Consider the following 18182-nt stretch of genomic DNA (forward strand, 5'->3'; position numbering starts at 1 on the left):
AATACTTCAGCCGAGGCCGCCTCGTTCTCCGTCATTAGGGCACATTACAGGGCCACAATATACATCATTAAACTAGGCATAAACAATTCATTAAAAGGCCGTTAAGAAGACAAGCTAATGTCACTTCTCTCTGTGGTATTAATAGACTGTAAAATGGCAGAGGGTTAAGGCAAAAAGGATCATTCCGCCACTACTATCCAGTCAGTCATCCTGACTAATGGCTTCGCTAGTTGTTGTGGATTCAGTAGACGACCCTACTTTTCTCCCAATCACACTGACACACGCGACTCTACTTATGAAGCCGCTGCATGATACAGTAACACAATTTTCTTTTCTTTTGTCAGTGATGGTGTTCGCTGAAGCTGAAGAGTAAAGGAAAATTGAATATTAGCAAGTTAATTCTAGCAATGTAGACACGTTGTACTGTCACATTTCTTAATACATGCATGTTCTTACAGGATCAGAGGGGCCGTAAGCATCAAAAAAGGGGCCACGCAGCCACTGTGTAAGTCATCAGCCTTCGGTTTATTTAAAATCTGGTGAAAGTGAAGCACCCAGTTTCATCATGACAGAGGCACAATCTTTTCACACGACAGTGGCTTTCACACTGCAGCACAGGGAGCATCACTGCATGTCCTACCAATTGGCACAAAGGTTGATCGCACATCCAGAGTGGGAGAAGAGAGAATGCATATTCATTAGAGAAAAAGCAGGGCCATCCCACTCACTCAAGGTGGGGAGCTAAAACAACACAAATATCGGAAGGCGTTAAACCAAACTGCTTCATCGATCAGACCGTGACCATCTGAGGACGTTCAAATAAGTCTGACTTAACAAATAAATGCGAATAGTTGCGGCACACACTATACATTGCCAGTGTTTTCATTGTGTTGCTATATAGTCATTTGAGTAGTAATTATCCTGGATTTTTTCATCTACAACTACCTGATTTCCACACACTGAAGTCATATTTGCATCATCTGAATGGGAGGGCTGGCGTGTCAATACCACACCCATTCTGTTTAAAACAGACGGAAAATATATCAATTTCAACATAAATGCAATTTTAATGGGACAGCACAGCATTTTGGGGTTTCCCATCAAACCCATAATTAGATTTAGAAGGCTGATTATCTATTTGAATTCTGGGCATCCAGTACAATCATGGATCTGGGGCATGTTTAGCCTAGCTTAGCACAAAGACTGGAAGCAGAGAAATTGTAAGCATTAAGACCATAAGTTCAAATTCCTCCAACGCCCTCAATTCTGGTGGGCAACACTAACAACTGATTCTACTTTTTTGGGGGTCCTCAAAACAGACATCAAAAGATATGAACTCAAAAATAAAATGTCAGAATCAGCATTTAAAAACCCACTTTATGTAATTTAATTGTATTCATAGAACACTAAGTCATTCTCAGACTACTGTGTCCTCAGCCGTAGCGACACATAGATTATTTGAAAACAAATATGCTTCCAACAGCTTCAAAACTAACTTATTCACAAAAGTATCTTAATAGTTTGTAAACTAGTCACAAACATACTCGCCAACCCTCACGATTTTCCCGGGAGACTCACGTTTTTCATTGCTCTCTCCCGGTTTCCTCCTGGGGTCACAATTCTCCCGTATTTCTCCTGATTTATGGAAAATGTTCACACTTTTTTTTTCCTTTTCGTTATCTCAACCTGTTTCTGGAACTGTACAGTGTCTATAAGCTCTACTATTTCCACCCGGATAACAATAGAGCTACACCAAATATCGTTTCCCCGGCGGAAGAGAACAGTCTATGCTCGCGACACAGCGCAGTTTGAGCTCATTTTTGAGCCGCTGAGTTCAGCGCACATCACAGCGTGCAGCGCCCAAAGTGGGGCTTTTGCTTGACATAGTGAAAAGCTGTCATGGCGCGGCGCAAGCCTTTGGAAATAACGGGTTTCAGAGCGCAGTGGTGCCGTTGTTGCGTTGTGTCTGAAAGGATCTTTAGTGAGAGACGGAGAGAGGAATTGAGAGTTCTAAGAGAAAGAATTACTCAAGCAGAGACAAAAAAAAAAAGAATAAAATCTGATGAATATTAGTTTATGCCAGAGATTCACACGCCAAGTTTACGCCAAAGGGGCGAATTATTCAGTTTCCCCCTCTGGCTTAAACTTGCCGTGTGAATTATTCAGTTTTATTTCCTGAGGATTAAAGGTCAAATTAAAAGTTAACATAAGATTGCAGTTGCAGCTATTATTTTGCCGTTTTCATTCTTTTTAAGTCACCAGAATGTAGGAAACTAAGTCTCTGAAACTCAAATGTTTCTGGGGGAGGACACCCAGACCCCCCACTTAGGTTTTGAAATCCTCCCTATTTTTTAGGTCTCAAGGTTGGCAAGTATGGTCACAAACATATCCTTGTGTTTAGTTCACTGTATTATTAATATTAAGAAGAGGACTTCTGCGATGCTTGATGCAGTCACTATCACAGCAGTGTTGGAGAAATAAAACACAATGCATTTGTTTCTGCATGTGTTCAATAAACAAGATATAAGACAAATTTGGACTTGTTGGGAAACATGTTTTTTTCGACAGTTGACAGTGCTAGGCTAATAGTTTACCCCTGCTTCCATTCTTTGTGCTAAGCTAGGCTAAAGACGTACCTCCAGTCTTTGTGCTAAGCTAGGCTAGACACGGACTGAATGCAATGAGATGAAATTAATATCATTCCTCTCATTTTGGGTAAAAAGAAAGAAAAAAAATACACTATTACTTTTTATATAAGGATAACATGTTTAAATAACATTTTTATCACACAGGGAAGTATAAATAAATATTTTTTTTTTGCATATTAATTACCATGGCTGATATACAGAGTATGGCGTTTAAACTGGTCAAATATAGTTGTGGGATTGAAGACCAGATTTCTGCACATTACTTTGGTTGACGGGCATAAAAGCAAAAGCACTTCACTACAATCTATACCACATGGACATCACACCACATTCAAACAGGAGTATAAGGCACAAATATTGACTAGTAGAATGTGCTTAAAAGAAAAAGGAAATGCATTTCAAGCACTTCTGCCACATTGAAACTGTGGCTTCGTATATAACACAAATTAAATAATCAGGGACAGCAATATCTTTTTCACAATTACTGAAACATTTTCCACACCCAATAAACTAGAATTCTATCTCTGTCTCAGTTACATCAGTGCTGACTGATCATTTGTGTCACGTGTGTGTTTGTTGTTGAGGAGCAACACTGACGACAGATAACCTCAAAGCTAACTCAGTCTGGCGTGACGGTCTGAAGAGATGTCTGTTGTGCTGGTTTTTGGAGCGAAATGTATGTGTAAAAAAAAAAAAAAAAAAAATTTAAATCAGATGAAATATTAAAACCCCTGAGTTTCAGGACAAATACTGAGGTCACAGAGTATTTACACATCCTCAACTTAATCCACCGTACTCCTTCCCATCGGCGGAGCTTCAGTTTGGTAGGTTTAATACATAAGTAGGTGGCTGTAGTCAAACAGCAGTGACAGACAGCTAACAGCAAAAGCATGCAACATCATGAAAGCACTGTGAAACTGGTGACTTTCAAACTATCATTTATCTTTGGAGACAAAACTCACTCATTATTCTCTTAAAAAGGACCAGTGTGTAACAATTAGGGGGATAACATTATATGGAATATAACATAAATTAAAGTATGTTTTCTTTAGTGTAAAATCACCTGAAAATAAGAATTGTTGTGTTTTCATTAGCTTAGAATGAGGCGTTTATATCTACATAGGGAGCGGGTCCTCTCCATGTTTCATCATAATGTTTCTATAGTAGCCCAGAACGGCTCGGGCCGGAGTCGATAATGCTACTCACTCCCATCGCCGCCGCCGCTCTCGCTCTCTTGCTTCACCACTCACTTCCCTCGTACACACACACACACTCGTTCGTGTTTTCGCGCTGGCCTCCGTGGCTCTCCTACACGCTTGGCACACAGGGGAGGCTTCAGTTGGTTGCAACTCAACCCCACCACTAGATAAAGCCAGATCCTGCACACTGCTCCTTTAAAATTACACAGCCAAAACAATTACCAACGAAACGAATGATCTGTATGACCTAAACTAAGCATACACAATTATCAATCCCATTATCTATTGGCCGTTCACGTTGGCCTTGGCCGACTTAAAATCTGAACGTGTTTGTTTTCCTTACTTGGCCAGAGTAAATTTGTGAAAAGTCTCTTACATAACCAAAAACGAAACAATAAAACACCCTGTTTAATTTAAAGGGCAGGTTTAAACAGAAATTGACCCGGATCAGGCACTTTAGATCTGGTGACTTTCTCTACAGATCTAATCCAACAAAAGGCTCTAGTTTAGTTTAACGTAGGTCTTGTATCACTTGTTCAATAAGGAAGGCACCTGCCATGCCACGATCTCAATTAAAGCTCTTTTCTAATTAATATATCAGTATCATATCCGCCTGTAGGGTAAATGTTGGGAAACTGACTGGAACACATTTACCGTGGTTGGAGAATTCCCCATATTATGCTATCAGAACATTTTTTAATGGATTTTTTGCATCAGACCTGCCTGGTAGACAACGACAATTAGACCTGAAACGATTAGTCGATTCATTGATTAGTCAATCGACAGAAAATATTCGCAAAACTTTGGATATTATACCGATTGTTTCAGTCATTTTGCTGCTTTTCTCGGTTTTACATCATTGTAAATTGTATATCTTTGGGTTTTGGACTGTCAAACTGTGTTACTTCTCAGTGCTTTCACTTTTCAAATGAGTCAGTCTGTCTGTTTTGATGCCTCGTGTTTTTTCGACTTGATGTCATTTATAGCACATGTGTAAATTAAAACAAATGCATTTTCACATGTTCTCATATACGTTTCTGATGAAATCTCAGGTGCAAGGACAGTTGGATGGTGTGTTTCTTTTCAACACGAGAGCCTATCGTGTGATTCTGCAGTCGGTTTGCAGCAACAAATACTTTGTGATACTTGCATTAAGGTTTGAGTTGACACAATCCACACAGTACACTGTGTGAAATAAGGCTGCGTCCACTTCTGTGTTTTCACCTTTAAAGCTCCTGATACCTTTGAACACAACAGCATCAGGTATGATTTCTTATCGTTAAATCAAACTGGCGTAATGTTGACAGATGCCTTCAGAATGATGCATTAAAACAGCCGGCATGATCGCTGCACATTCTGACAAGGCACTGACCAAGGCCCTGATCTTTAATTACGTTACCAGCTGACATAAATATGGGACTCCCACATCCTACTGCAGATTTTCCAGCTGTTTCCAATAGAGGTTCACACCTTTTTTTTGTCCCTTTCCGTTGTCCGAACAAGATGTTCAAGGGAGGACTGCTCACAAAATGTTTTTGTTTTGCATCCAGTGGCATATTTCCTAGCCTTGTGTTGCTTGGCAATACATAAGTGGTGATTCAGATTCTGGGAAGATGTAGCAGCTTTACCGCAACGACCCTGATTTCAAGTGTCCAGACAAAAAAAATAAAAAATAAAAAGTCTCACCTTCTATGATCCTGTGACTAGGAGTCTGTAGTTGTTTGTGTTCAGCCAGTTAATCCAAAGAACCTCCTCACCCATTATAACTGCTTTGGTCAATAAGACCGTCAGCAATCTCCTTCAGCATCTGACCTGCCGCTTATTCACTTCGGGGCAGTGTCTGCTGGCGAGCACTTCCCTCCTCTTACTTCCTTTGGACTGTGGGAAATGAGACGACGCCGTGGTCACTGAGTGAAGCTCTTCTTGATGGCCACCTTGGGGAAGACGCCGGTGAGCTCTTGGACGACCCGCATGTCTATCTGCGAACAGAAGGAGACGTCCAGGAGGAGAAGTCGCGGACAAGCCTGGAGGAGTTTCTTCAGTGAGGCAGCACTCACCAACCGCGTACCTGAACATTAGACAAGTCACACGAGAAGATACTTTACAAAAACGTAACATGAACAGAGAAATAAATACAAGAGATCAAGCAAGTAAATCCTCAAGAAATAAACTGCATCTGATTTTCTGAAATTTCCAGGTAAATTAAATTAAAAATCCTCTACCACATGTCACTTGCTATCCGTGCTCGAAGTGGGTCGGTACTCACTGGTACGCAGTACCGGAACTTCTACATTTTACTCTTTGGCATAAGGTGACTTTTTCTTCCGCACTGGCACTTCTCACAAGCTGTTGGTATTTCTTTTCTGCCCTCTCCAGATCAGGTTCTCTGGGACACTCATAATCATTATGCCATTATGGTGCAGCTCCAGTGTTTGTGCGTTGCGCCGCCGTATGAACAACAAAACAATGTGGAAAGCATCTGGACGAGCCGAAGCACGGCACAGCACACGGGAGGGGGGGTAAGAACGAGGATGCTGTAATTTATCAATACTAGAAGTGCACTTGGAGAGCGCAGACCTCCGCCAAGGCAGGTTTCATATCCGTCGCTGACGAAAATAAATTCCCGAAGCCGGATCATGAGCTGGATCGCCACCAAAATCTAAACCAACAAACCAACGCCGGTGAAAACATGACCTCCTTCCTAGGCCTTTGGCCTTGGCGGAGGTAACAATGTTCACGTCCTTTTTGTAAAATAATTAGTGAACTGTTGTAACTTTTTTTATTTGTGAAAAAATATAAATCAATGAAACGTTATTTTAAAGGTTTCGGAATCCGCACTTGATTTACAGAATGTGATTTTACAGTGCAAACATTTCCAAAATAATTAAATGTTCAGAAGAAGGCTGACGTGTGTAAATAATTATTCAACTATACCAAGTTTAAGCTTTTTGGGCGTCATCTATGGTAGCCTCATAATAATGGTCTAAACTGATGTGAAATTACACAGTTTTTAAGTGTCAAATTGTAAAAAAAAATTAAAATTTTTTTTTTTTTAATTGAAACCAAACATCTAGTATCTTTTATTCACTGTAGAAATTCGGAATGTAATCATTTTTGCTGTTACCAGCCGATACACACACCAACATGTGAATACTGGCACTTATTTTTTTCCCCCACTTCAAGCTCTGCTATAATAGAGTCCAGACCCAAATACAAGCTTCATATTTATTACTTGCACCACATGAGTTCCTCTCCAGCATATACACCAACCCAACTGCTGTAGCACACCTGTAACTGACACATCAGCACAGCCAGCCTGAACAACACCTGTCATGCTACCGTGCTGCCAAGCCCATCACCTTACGCAACTGGAACTATAGTGTTTGTGCACAGCAGTTACTGCTGTGAGCTGCTGTTGCAACCTTGCTTAGTGAGCAGTATTTTATTCATAGTAGTATTAAGCTGATTATTTTGGTTTCTGTTCGCAGTTAACTTGGGAGTTTTTCAGAAATTCTCAAATGAAAACTTGTGACATGCCACCGTCGTAGAGGACGTGAACTTACCCAGTATGTCGAGGTGCTGCAGTGAGAGGCAGTTGGCTGCCAGCTCCTCTACGTCCGAGTCGCAGACAGTGCGGTTGGCGGTGAGGAAGAGTTTGCGCAAGCGGGGCAGGCAGCGGGCGAGGTGCTGGAAACATCCGGTGCTGCTCTGCAGTGTGGGACACCAGCCCAGGTCCAACTCCTCCAGCATCCTGAGCAACCACAGACCATGCAGGAGAGCATTAGGGTGACTCGGTCCACAAATCCAGACATTCACTGAAAACAGATAAGCTCTGCTTTGCCTCTACAGCTGCAAGATTACGTTGTTTAATGTGTAAAATACATTAACGGCTGCAATCTAAATAAATGGGACTTGATTCCATGCGACTTCAATCCTGTTTACTCTCCCTCAGTGAGGACAAGAAGACAAACATTGTTCACAGCACTGAACCCAGTGGTATTGCCTACCTGCAGCCAGAGACGAGCTCAGCCAGGCCTCGATCGGTCAGGTTCCTGCAGCGCCACAGGTCCAGCGAGCACAGTGAGCGACAGCGAGCAGCCAGCATACTGGCCACGACATCATAGTCATCAATCTGCAGGAGCGACAGGCAGCAGTTAACAACTATTTGCGCTCTCTCCGTCGTGTGCAGCAGTTGACGGGCAACCGTCTGGTTGATGCTTCATGGAGGGCCTTTGGAGGCAAACCGTCACGGTCTGGTGCACGCAGACGCACACAGACTATGCGGTATGTAGATTGATGCACATAATGAGTTCACAAATGTGAGTTCCACCCATAAACTTTTGTCTGGCTTGCGAGTCAGTCACATTACGGACGAGCGCAAATTAAACGCCGGAGATCAGCCTGCGAGCTCACGGTCAGCTACAACAGCAACAGAGAGAGAGAGAGAATTGTGTACAAGAGAAGGACAGTGCGTCGGCGTTGCGCCACCGTTGCGGGGTGTATGAGTGGAAACGCATCCAACATGCTAACGCACATTCAACAGCATCACCCAGATCCCACTGGACGCAACGGAATACGTAAATATTCTGGGTGCTTTGAATATTTAAATATAGCCACGGTGGCTATAAACCTCACCAGATCGCACACTACATCTTGTTTGTTTCATTTGTACAAAAACTAAAGTGTAAAAATTACAATTTGCTTAAGTTTTGTACAGATTAAACAAACAAGACATAATGTGTTACCTAGTGAGCTTTACAGTTGCTTGTAGGCAGATTTTGTTGCCTTTGGACCAGCTTAGCCGTTTCCCTGATCCCAGTCTTTATGATAAGCTAAGCTAACCGGCTGTAGAGTGCTATTGATTTTCTCATCAAATTCCCCACTAGAAAAAGAAAAAGCGTATTTCCAAAAATTTTCCTTAAGCATATGCCGATCAGTTTCATTATTTCTGTAAAGTTAGAAATACAATGTGTCAAGGCTCTGGGGTATTTGTATTTGTGTTTTATATTACAGTATGTGTACACATTTTACTAATGTTTCAACTGTGTTGTGTGAAGTGAAGCTGAATGATGGACAATAAAGTATTCACTTAAATCGTGTTCAGTGCCTTTATCACCGACCTGCTGCGTCTATTTTACACCCAACCACTTGATCGTTAGCAGCTCAATTATTGCTACACTACTGATGTCTCTGCCATCTTTTGGACAAGCTACTGTCAAACAAGGCCAAATGGAGGGTTGTGTAGTTAACAGACTGTGCTTTATTTGGACTTCTTCGTGTGTGTGTGTGTGTGTGTGTGTGTGTGTGTGTGTATATGTGTGTGCATTCTCACCCTCACACAGCTCCCTAGGTTGAGGTGTCTCAGCTCTATGCAGAAAGTCAGGATGCTCAGAATAGCTGTTTGCTGCAGAAAACAATAAGAAGGATGCAGAGTTGTCATTTTATTACCTATTTTAAATTGTCTTGTAACATCTAAGAACCTACAGCTTGTAATCCGGACATCACAACAAATCAGGAAGCAATGGAACAACACAGAAAAGACCAAAAAAAAATTCCTTTAAATAACAGCTCACCAACAAAAACTAAACCCCAGACGTCTTATCTGAGTGCAAATCTAAAAGTTGTGCATTAAATTATTTAACAATATACTTCTAAATAATAGTAACATGTCCAGTCATGTCATCCAAAGTTCCTCCTAAGTGATTTCCTGTCTGCTGCCTGGGGCACTCAGGTAAGGCTTATTGTATTTAAGGGAATTTAATACGAAGCAACAGCTAGTTTTTACATCTCCTCACAAAGTCGAGCACCGTGAGGACACAGACCTCTCCAGTGGCACTGCAGCTCGGATAGAGATATGGGAATTCAACACTGCAACTGCCAACACATGCACCTCAGTGGCAGGAGAAGGTGTCAGACGTGAAAATGAAAGCCGTGTGTGTGTGTGTGCGCTGGAGTCCGTCGCTGGCATCTTTATAAACGCCTCTCCCCGACGAGCTAGCCATTTAATTAGAGCAGTGACAGGGTAATGACAGCTGAGATGTCAGGGCCTCAAACAGACACACACAGCGTGCTCTGTCTGCCTGGGTATAAACAACCTGCAGCACGCTGCCTGGCTCCACCGCAGAAACTCTACCCTGCCTCCTGCCCACAACGCCGCTCTGAAACATGACAAACACTGGGGAAACGCTGAGGTGTAACACCAAAACACAATACGGCGTTTTTTTGAACACGTCAGACAGGCCTGAACATGTGCAGTAGTCTTTGAGACCCCCTCAAAGACACTCAGAGTTGACTCGGTTCATCTCAAACGACAACAACACAGAACGAGCTACTCCCAACCCAAAACACGTACCATCAAATAAGCAGATTGTGGAGATCATTAAAACTTTACTATACATTTTTGTTATTAATGATGCTGTTCAGCATGTACAGAACAAACTGCAGCCAGCGGCTAAAGCTACTCTTTCCACCCAAGGGGTCAAAAATGAAGTCTGAAGGGTTTTGAGATGATTCACGTTAGGAACGAAGAACAAAAACATTTCTGCTCCTCAAAATTGTTTATTTTTCCTTAGATTGTTTCATTTTGAAGATTTAATCAGACAGCTCATAGACCAACTATATGCAACCTGTGATGAGGGGTTTGTGAGTAGGCATGACTTGTCTGTAAAGACTCACAAGCTAAGAAGATTGGAAACTAGTCTGGTAAGACTGGGCTAACAGCAAAAAGATGTACTGTTTTGTTCCAAACAGCCACAGATAAAGACGCAATCATCTCTTCTATCAACACTAGATAAATTTGCTCGGCAGAACGTCTGCAAACAAGAGAGAAAATGATTACCGCTGCAGCAAAACAAAACTGATAATAGGAACTTCCCTGAAACAACAACATGAAGCAGTAGGCCTTAGGAATGAGGACTGACCATAGAAAGGCTTAGTTTTTACTGCAAAGCAAAGATGCTCATGTTATAGTCACGCAGACATGTTCAAGTCCAAGTGTGTCAGTCTTTTCGCTGCATACGGATGTGATTTATCCATCTGTATGCTAATTAGCCTAGCATCTAATCTTTAACAACTGACTTGTGATGATTTTGGCTTCTCTTGACCGGCTTACATCACAGCAGAGAAAGAAGACGGAGGTACACTACCTGGGAAATTTACTGTATCTATATTAATTGCTACAGTAGATAACTATTGGTATTTGATTGTGCTGCACCATCGCACTTTGTTCACTGTGTTATGTTCTATGTTTGTGACTGTTTTTGTATGTCTGTGTTTGCACCTTGGTCCGTGAGCAACGACATTCCGTTTTAACCGTGTACTTTGTATGTGGAAAAATGACAATAAAGTTGAACTTGAACAAGAAAGTGAAATCAAACCTCAAAAAACATTCCAAGACCACCATTAAAACTGTTGACTCTCACCGTAGTGCTTTCAACCGTACAAGTCTTTATCAGCAGATGAAGTTTGCTTATTGTCATGAAATGAATTGTCAATCGACCTGTTTTCAAAATTCCCAATATTCAAATATCTATCAAACCATCGCTCTATGAATTACACCTCTCATTATTCCATTATATTCCAATTTTTCAATGACTAGTGGAAATCTTCTACGACAGTATGTTTAACTTCTCCAAAGCTTACAGACCTCAACTTCCTAGCGTGACATCTCCTTTATATTAAGCAATACTGGCAAATGACGAGAAAGAAATTGAGAAATGTAGCCTTGCAACCTATATATTCCATACAGCCAGGGTAGCCATTTAGAATACAAACATATCAGTTACCGATCTACAGTCTACCTGCTGTATTTGGACAGGACAGGTCTAAGTGTGCAGGTGAAAATGTCATTGTGTGTGTATCTAGGAAACCACAATCAAACTGTCGACCGTGCCTACCTCTATCTTGGTGCGGTAGAGCACCAGCCTGCGGAGCCGTGTAAGTTTGGAGATGTGTGCGAAGGCCTGCGGGTGGAGGCGGTCGCAGGAGGACAGGTTGAGCTCCTGCAGCCCAGGACAAGTCTGAGAGATGACCTCCAGACAGGACTCATTCAGGAAGTGGCAGCACGACAGCTCCAGGCAGGCCAGGCTGAGACCGCAGGCCTTCATGAAGCTGAGGGGAAGAATGGATGGAGAGGGAAAGACATGAGGGGAAATAGAGAGGAACAGCATCAGCTACCTACTAGTCCACCTGTCCCTATTTTAGAAAATAAGGCCAACTTCCATTTATATGATCTCTTATTTTCTTTTTGTCATGAATTAAAGAAAAAGTTTCAATCCATTTTCTTTGTCTCAGCATGTCCCTCCCTCAAAACAGCTCATTGTGAGTACTTGCTAGTATCCCAAGGTCATCTCTCTGTATTCTAGCACTTGTGGCCCGCTGACAGTCTGACCTGCTGAAGCCGGCCAGGCTGAGAGCTCCGCGGTTGCCGGTCCAGGACAGGTTGAGCCTCTGGAGGAGGGTGCAGCGGCTCTGCAGGTGTCCCAAGGAGGCGTCACTCAGCCGGCCCCAGTAGGGCTGCAGACTCAGCTGGGTGTACTGCAGCGGGTCGCAGCAGTGCTGGTGCAGCAGCTTACAGCTCTGGGCCAGACGGCAGAGGTCTGGCAGGGTCAGGTGGCTCAGTATCAGCTGGATGAGCTATGGATGGAAGATGGGGAGAAGGGGTAGGAGAGGAGAAAGGGGGAGGGAGAGAAAGGCAACAAAAAGAAAGAGGGGAGACAAAACATAAGACTGTTAGGTCTGGTAGGAGAACATAGCAGAAAACAAAGTATAATGCAGAACACTACAGAGTGGTAGAACCAAGTAGAGAATAACAGAGCAGTCTGGAGAATGTTAATTGCGTCCCCTCTGTCAGGCAGATCTAAATAGTGTTTATCTGGGACACAAAGCAGCGATAGCAGCATCAGTGGAGAGGTGAGCCGGCTTGTTTTGCACTGTGTTCATGTGCCTCTCAAAGAGAAAGGATGACTGTGCTCGTGCGTGTTGCAGTTGAATTAACATTACACGGTGTTCAAGCGGGTATCAGCTGACAGATAATAGCTATATTGTGTTTCTGAAACAGGCACACGGCGGTTGTGAAGACTGCCGTTAATGGCAGCGGTTTGGAGACGAGATAAGAGGACGAATATCAAGAGTACTGCCGGTGTTTTGAAGCTCGCTCCAGACAACATGATACGTCTGCATGGCATGAAAATGACTCAGTGTCCGTGAGTGCATACGAGTTCGAGTGTCAGAACGGGACACAATGTTCATGTAGTTGAGTGGAATACACTGTACATATACACTCAGGGGCACGTGATTATGATTTTAGAGCTTGCTGCTGCTAATGACCTCGGGGTTTACTATAAGTTGTGATCATCATCAAGAGTCAATTTATATAAATCTACATAATATTTTGACAGATGATTATATGAACTATTTTACGGGATAAAGCAACAATTTAAGGCTAAACTGATTTCTCTATTTACAGTTCTCCATGTCAGGCAAATCCAATGCAACTGTGCTACAGTGCACTAGTGTTGAAACAGTTTGGACTGTTGATCAAAGTAAACAAGCAATTTGAAGATGTCACATTGGGCTGCTACTTATTGACATTACATAGACTGAAAGATTGCAAAAAATGTACAAGTTTCAGGGCTACGGTGCACCAAAATAATAAAAATACACTGAAAAAAACTCTTTGTGAGTTATATGAGAATTGTTTGCAGACATTCAGCATTTAAGCACCATCAACGTGAAAACCTTTGACTGGTACATCTGCACAATTGGAATGTTCCTACAAATAACAATTCCTACAAATTATGCGATTAAATTCAAGTTGCTTCTTTTCAAGCTTAAATGCAAAAAGCATTTACTGGCACTGGCTTAAAGGTGTCCTGTGGAGTTCTTATTTTTTACCTCTAGTAGCGCTGTAGTGGGTCCCCTTTACACAAGGCCCTACCAATGGTTTCACACTACTCCATTGATCTACAGGTGGCTGTAATGCACCAACAAAGGCAGTGAAGCAGACTGCAATCAGGTAAACACAACAGAACAATACAGAACACTTGAAAATGGAATACAACATTAATAAGTATGTTTTCTTTAGTGTATAATCATCTGAAACTAAGAATCGTTGTGTTTTCGTTACCTTAGAATGAGCCGTCTACATACGGAGCGGGTTCTCTTCACAGAGCCGGCCGCCATGTTTCTACAGTAGCCCAGAACGAACAAAGCAAACACCGGCTCTAGATAGCGCCATTCGCGTTTTTGCGTCGGTATTTCTCGTACACGCTCGAGAGGTTTCAGTTGGTTTCAATCTGCAACCTCGCTAGATCCTACACACTGCATCTTTAAAACACCGGCTTTGCAAATGATTTATGAGGAAGGAAAAGCATTCAACATGTTTGTTTGAGCTCAATGATCCACACACAGTGAGTTTCGGTGAGTAACACTGAATGTATTTGTTTGTTTACAAGAAAACTCCACAGGGCACTTTTAATGACCTCCACTAATACTAATGTAGGTGCCAGCAGAATGGTGGGACGTCCAGACTTCTCAAAATAGAGCAAAATAATCACTGGAGGGATACCGTAACCCAATATTTATTGGTCAAAAATATTCTTATTAAAGCTGTAATGATTAGTCGACCAATTGATTATTATTATTATTATTATTATTATTAATAATAATATTTTGATAATCGATTCAGCGTTAAAGTAATTTTTCATGCAAAAATAGCAGAACAGGCTGTTTTCAGCCTCTCAAATATGGAGTTTTTCTGCTTTTCTGTGTTTTATATCATAGTAAATTGAATCTCTTTGGGTAACAAGACATTTAAAGACATCACCTTGGACTGGGTGACATTTGTCACTTTTTTCTGACAGTTTATAGACCAAACCATTAATCGATTAATCTAGAAAATAATCTGCAAATTAATTGATAATGAAAATAATCGTTAGTTGCGGCCCTAATTCTTATCCCTACCAGGAGTCACAGAATCACTTCTGAGAAGCAAAAATTTAATTTTGTTGTCCTGGAGTGCATCCCTAGTGTTTCAGTATACACATCGTTAAGGTCTGTAATCACCTCATAGGGCAGTTTGTCAAAGTAGCCGTTGCCTGTCCTCTGGTGCTTGCCGTCTCCTCCTTGTCTATATGGACCTCCCAAATCAGACAGCTCCTCCTCGCTGTCACTCAGGTCATTAATGTCGATGATGGGCATCTTATAGAGGGCCAGCATGGGCCTCTCTTTTACCCCACGCAGGATTACAGCGTCCAGCTCGGTGTAGTAGTCCTGCAGAGAGCTGTTGACCTCCAGACGCAGCAGGTTGGTGGGGAAGTTGATATGCTTGATGTTAGGGGAAAACTGACGTGCCTGGGGTGTCAGCACCTTGGTGGGCTCCCCTGACCACAGCACCTCCCACCTGCACAAAAGAAAGAGTTGTTCTGTAAACCTTCGATCTCAATTTTTTCCCCCTGAAAATATGCCTTTAACATTGTTGATTTGTGGACTCCGGTCTACCTGCACGCCATCCACTGGATCTGTGCAGTCAACAGTGACACCACAATGCTTTATATTGCTTTTAACACCTGACCACATTCATAATCTATCAGGATTGTATTCCCTGAATCATCAGCTGCTGGCTCAGTGTATCAAAGGTTGTTTGTGTGCCTCATGCAGTGAATTTGATACAAAAAAAAACAGATGACTTTACTGAAAATGAATTTGATACAAAAACTTATTAAAATATAAACCCCTTTTTACTTGGAAAAACAGCTGTGCCCACAAATATCTGGCTAAAAATACAATATATTAGTCACTTAAACATAATATACTCTGTGATGAGAGATGAGATGAGATGGAATACAAAGATGTGGCACAATTCCACAAATTACAAATTGGGATAAATTGGGATTTGGGGCAGTGCCGTTTCAGTGTTGTGCATGAATATGCACCTCAGGACTTGTTACACAGCGTGTCTCTGCTAGAGTAATAAAAGTTGTCTTACTTATGAACTTCACTTCTGGTTCAAACTGATTTCATGAGGTTGGTTCCACAAAAGTAACTACTTTTTTTCCACAGCACCTCACAGGGTCATCAGAAGCCAAATTCATATCAGTTCATTTATCAATCAAATACAGCCTGTTATCATTCCCATGGCTTTGTCGTGGCCGTCGGCGTTCAGTACCCTTTAGCACCGGCATGAAACGCACCGGGTGTTCAATTAACTACAGTATGTAAACCCATCCGCAGCAACAGTTAACGCTCAGAAAAAGTGCGCCGGGAGTGTGGTGACGTAGTTTAAAGAGCAAAAAGACACATGTGGCGGGAGGTAGGGGAGGTGGATGGGTCCAACAAACACAGGGCTTTCATCCAGGAGACCGCTGTTCGTGTGTGTGTTGAGTTTTACTTTCGAATTACATTCAGCGATCCGTGTCCCGTGTTCACAACGCTCAGTTTCATTTTCGCTGTACAAACGTAGCAGTTTTAAACCCAACCATACTGTTTTTCCTAACTAAGTGGTTTTGTCGCCTAAACCTAAAGTGACGCCGAAGGGCGTGACAAAGTGGTCGTATGTGACGAGTTGGGATGAGAACGTGTTGTCAAATACCACTTTCTCATCTCACACTGAATGATGTTCACCTTCTGGATTTTAACTTTTATCTGCTGTAGCTTTCCTATGTTTGATTGAAAAGAAAAAAAGAAAAAAAAAAAAGTCAAATACTACCCTGCTTGTTTTCTCTTTAGACTATTATCACTAAAACTTCATGCTCAAATTTTTAGATCGCCTTTTGGTTTCACTGTTAGATAGCAGAAACTTGAGTGCTGCTCTGCTAGTACACTGTGGGAGTTGAAACAATTCCCTAAAGTAGCCATAAACATTATTTATAGAGCACTTTTCATAACAATACAATGACGTGTTTTGCAAACACACATAAATAATGATAATTCAAATAAGACTAGTAATGTCTCCAGGGTTCATTCGAAAAACTAGAAGACTGGCTTCTACTTCAAAGTTGTGCGTACCTGCGGTATTGTCTGGTTTTCTTAGTAGTGTTAATCAACTACAGACTACAGAGCAGTTTATTTCCTCAGGCTGTGAGACTCCTCAACTCATCCTCCGTACTCCTCAATTAAAAATAGATTTTTTTCTCGTGTAGCATAAAGTGACTACAACTTGCATTTAATTGTGCAACCCTTTGTTGTAGAATGACAATAAATGAAACTTAAACTAAACATTTTATAGGAGCACTGAGAATGGCTGATGATGGTTTCCTCAGTTGTCTTTACCTGACATCAGTAGGTGGGTTCTGGGAGAAGGGGTTGTGAGAGCAGGCCTGAATCTGGACGATGGCTCCAGGGTAATAAGTCTCAAGCACATCCACTGCCGTAGGGTAGACCGGCTCCTCGAAGCCCAGTTCAATATAATCCTGGCTTTTGAAGTCTTTAGGGGTGCGGCGGAAAGGTGGCGGAGCACTGGCACATTGTTCCCACCACGTCCCATAAGCTCTGAATACAGCCGTCTGAGTGAAGTCCCCAGAGCTGGGGTAGACGTTGGGTACCCCCGCCAGGTTCCACATAGTGTAGGACATGCTATTCTCACTGCCATAGTGTGAGCTGAAGTCCAGAACCTCCTTGGCATACTGCTCCACCTCCACACTGACCGGCAACACTGCCCGCTGGCCGGACTCCACGGCCCGCCGACTGGTCAGAGCCTCGCCTCGAGTCCCACTCCTGGAGCGTCGCCGCAGACATATGTAGTAAAACATGCTCAAGAGGGTTAACATAGGGAACTCTGGGGCTGATGGGGGCAGGGGGGAGAAACGGTGGCTAGAGGGAGGAAGAGCCTCCACCTACTGGATGACACTGGCTCAAGGGCTGGGAGTGTACAAAGCGCAGGCTAGAGGCCCGGCAGCATGCATGACCTGTAGGTTAGGCAGAGACAAACAGAAGTGAGAAGACTGTACTACAGTGGTTATTTGCACAAAACACACAATTCAAATGATGAGGAAATAAATGATTGAATTTTTAATTAGATACTTGCTTTAATTAAAACACAGTCTTGGCATTAGTAGTTTTAATTATATATTATAAGCTGTGTAGAGATAACGTTAGTTAGGAAGTTAAACAGGTCATAATTCGCTCTCTAATATCTATTAGGGACGACGATCCGACTTTTTCAGTCCCGATACCGATAGCGAAACCAAGTACTGATCCGATACCAGTGTTTAATTAATAAGCTGTATGCCTCGCTGTGTGGAAATGACTGGGATCATTCTTTTATGTGTTAGGCAACATCAGACTTGACTTAAACATTGCTTTCCTAGCTTTGTCAACCTAAATGTAACACATAAAT

General features: G+C 42.3%; 1 protein-coding gene across 5 annotated transcripts in view; it reads right to left on the reverse strand.

The window, feature by feature from the left end:
- Nucleotides 1-504: 504 nt before the first annotated feature.
- The window catches only part of fbxl4 (F-box and leucine-rich repeat protein 4), a 38636-nt gene continuing 20958 nt past the window's right edge, over nucleotides 505-18182 (reverse strand). For 4 of the 5 annotated variants that reach the window (XM_074654684.1, XM_074654683.1, XM_074654685.1 and 1 more), the window contains exons 2-9: nucleotides 17117-17751; nucleotides 14912-15248; nucleotides 12237-12481; nucleotides 11743-11956; nucleotides 9180-9251; nucleotides 7855-7979; nucleotides 7411-7598; nucleotides 505-5915 (exon numbers count right to left, since the gene is read on the reverse strand). In XM_074654684.1, the coding sequence (XP_074510785.1) occupies nucleotides 5752-5915; nucleotides 7411-7598; nucleotides 7855-7979; nucleotides 9180-9251; nucleotides 11743-11956; nucleotides 12237-12481; nucleotides 14912-15248; nucleotides 17117-17613 (1842 nt within the window). In that variant the 5' untranslated portion in view covers nucleotides 17614-17751 and the 3' untranslated portion in view covers nucleotides 505-5751. The remainder of the gene's footprint in view (nucleotides 5916-7410; nucleotides 7599-7854; nucleotides 7980-9179; nucleotides 9252-11742; nucleotides 11957-12236; nucleotides 12482-14911; nucleotides 15249-17116; nucleotides 17752-18182) is intronic. The other variant, XR_012596396.1, reaches the window with a different exon arrangement.

The sequence above is a fragment of the Sebastes fasciatus genome, chromosome 12 (assembly GCF_043250625.1).
Source record: "Sebastes fasciatus isolate fSebFas1 chromosome 12, fSebFas1.pri, whole genome shotgun sequence".
Classification (NCBI taxonomy): Eukaryota; Metazoa; Chordata; class Actinopteri; order Perciformes; family Sebastidae; genus Sebastes; species Sebastes fasciatus.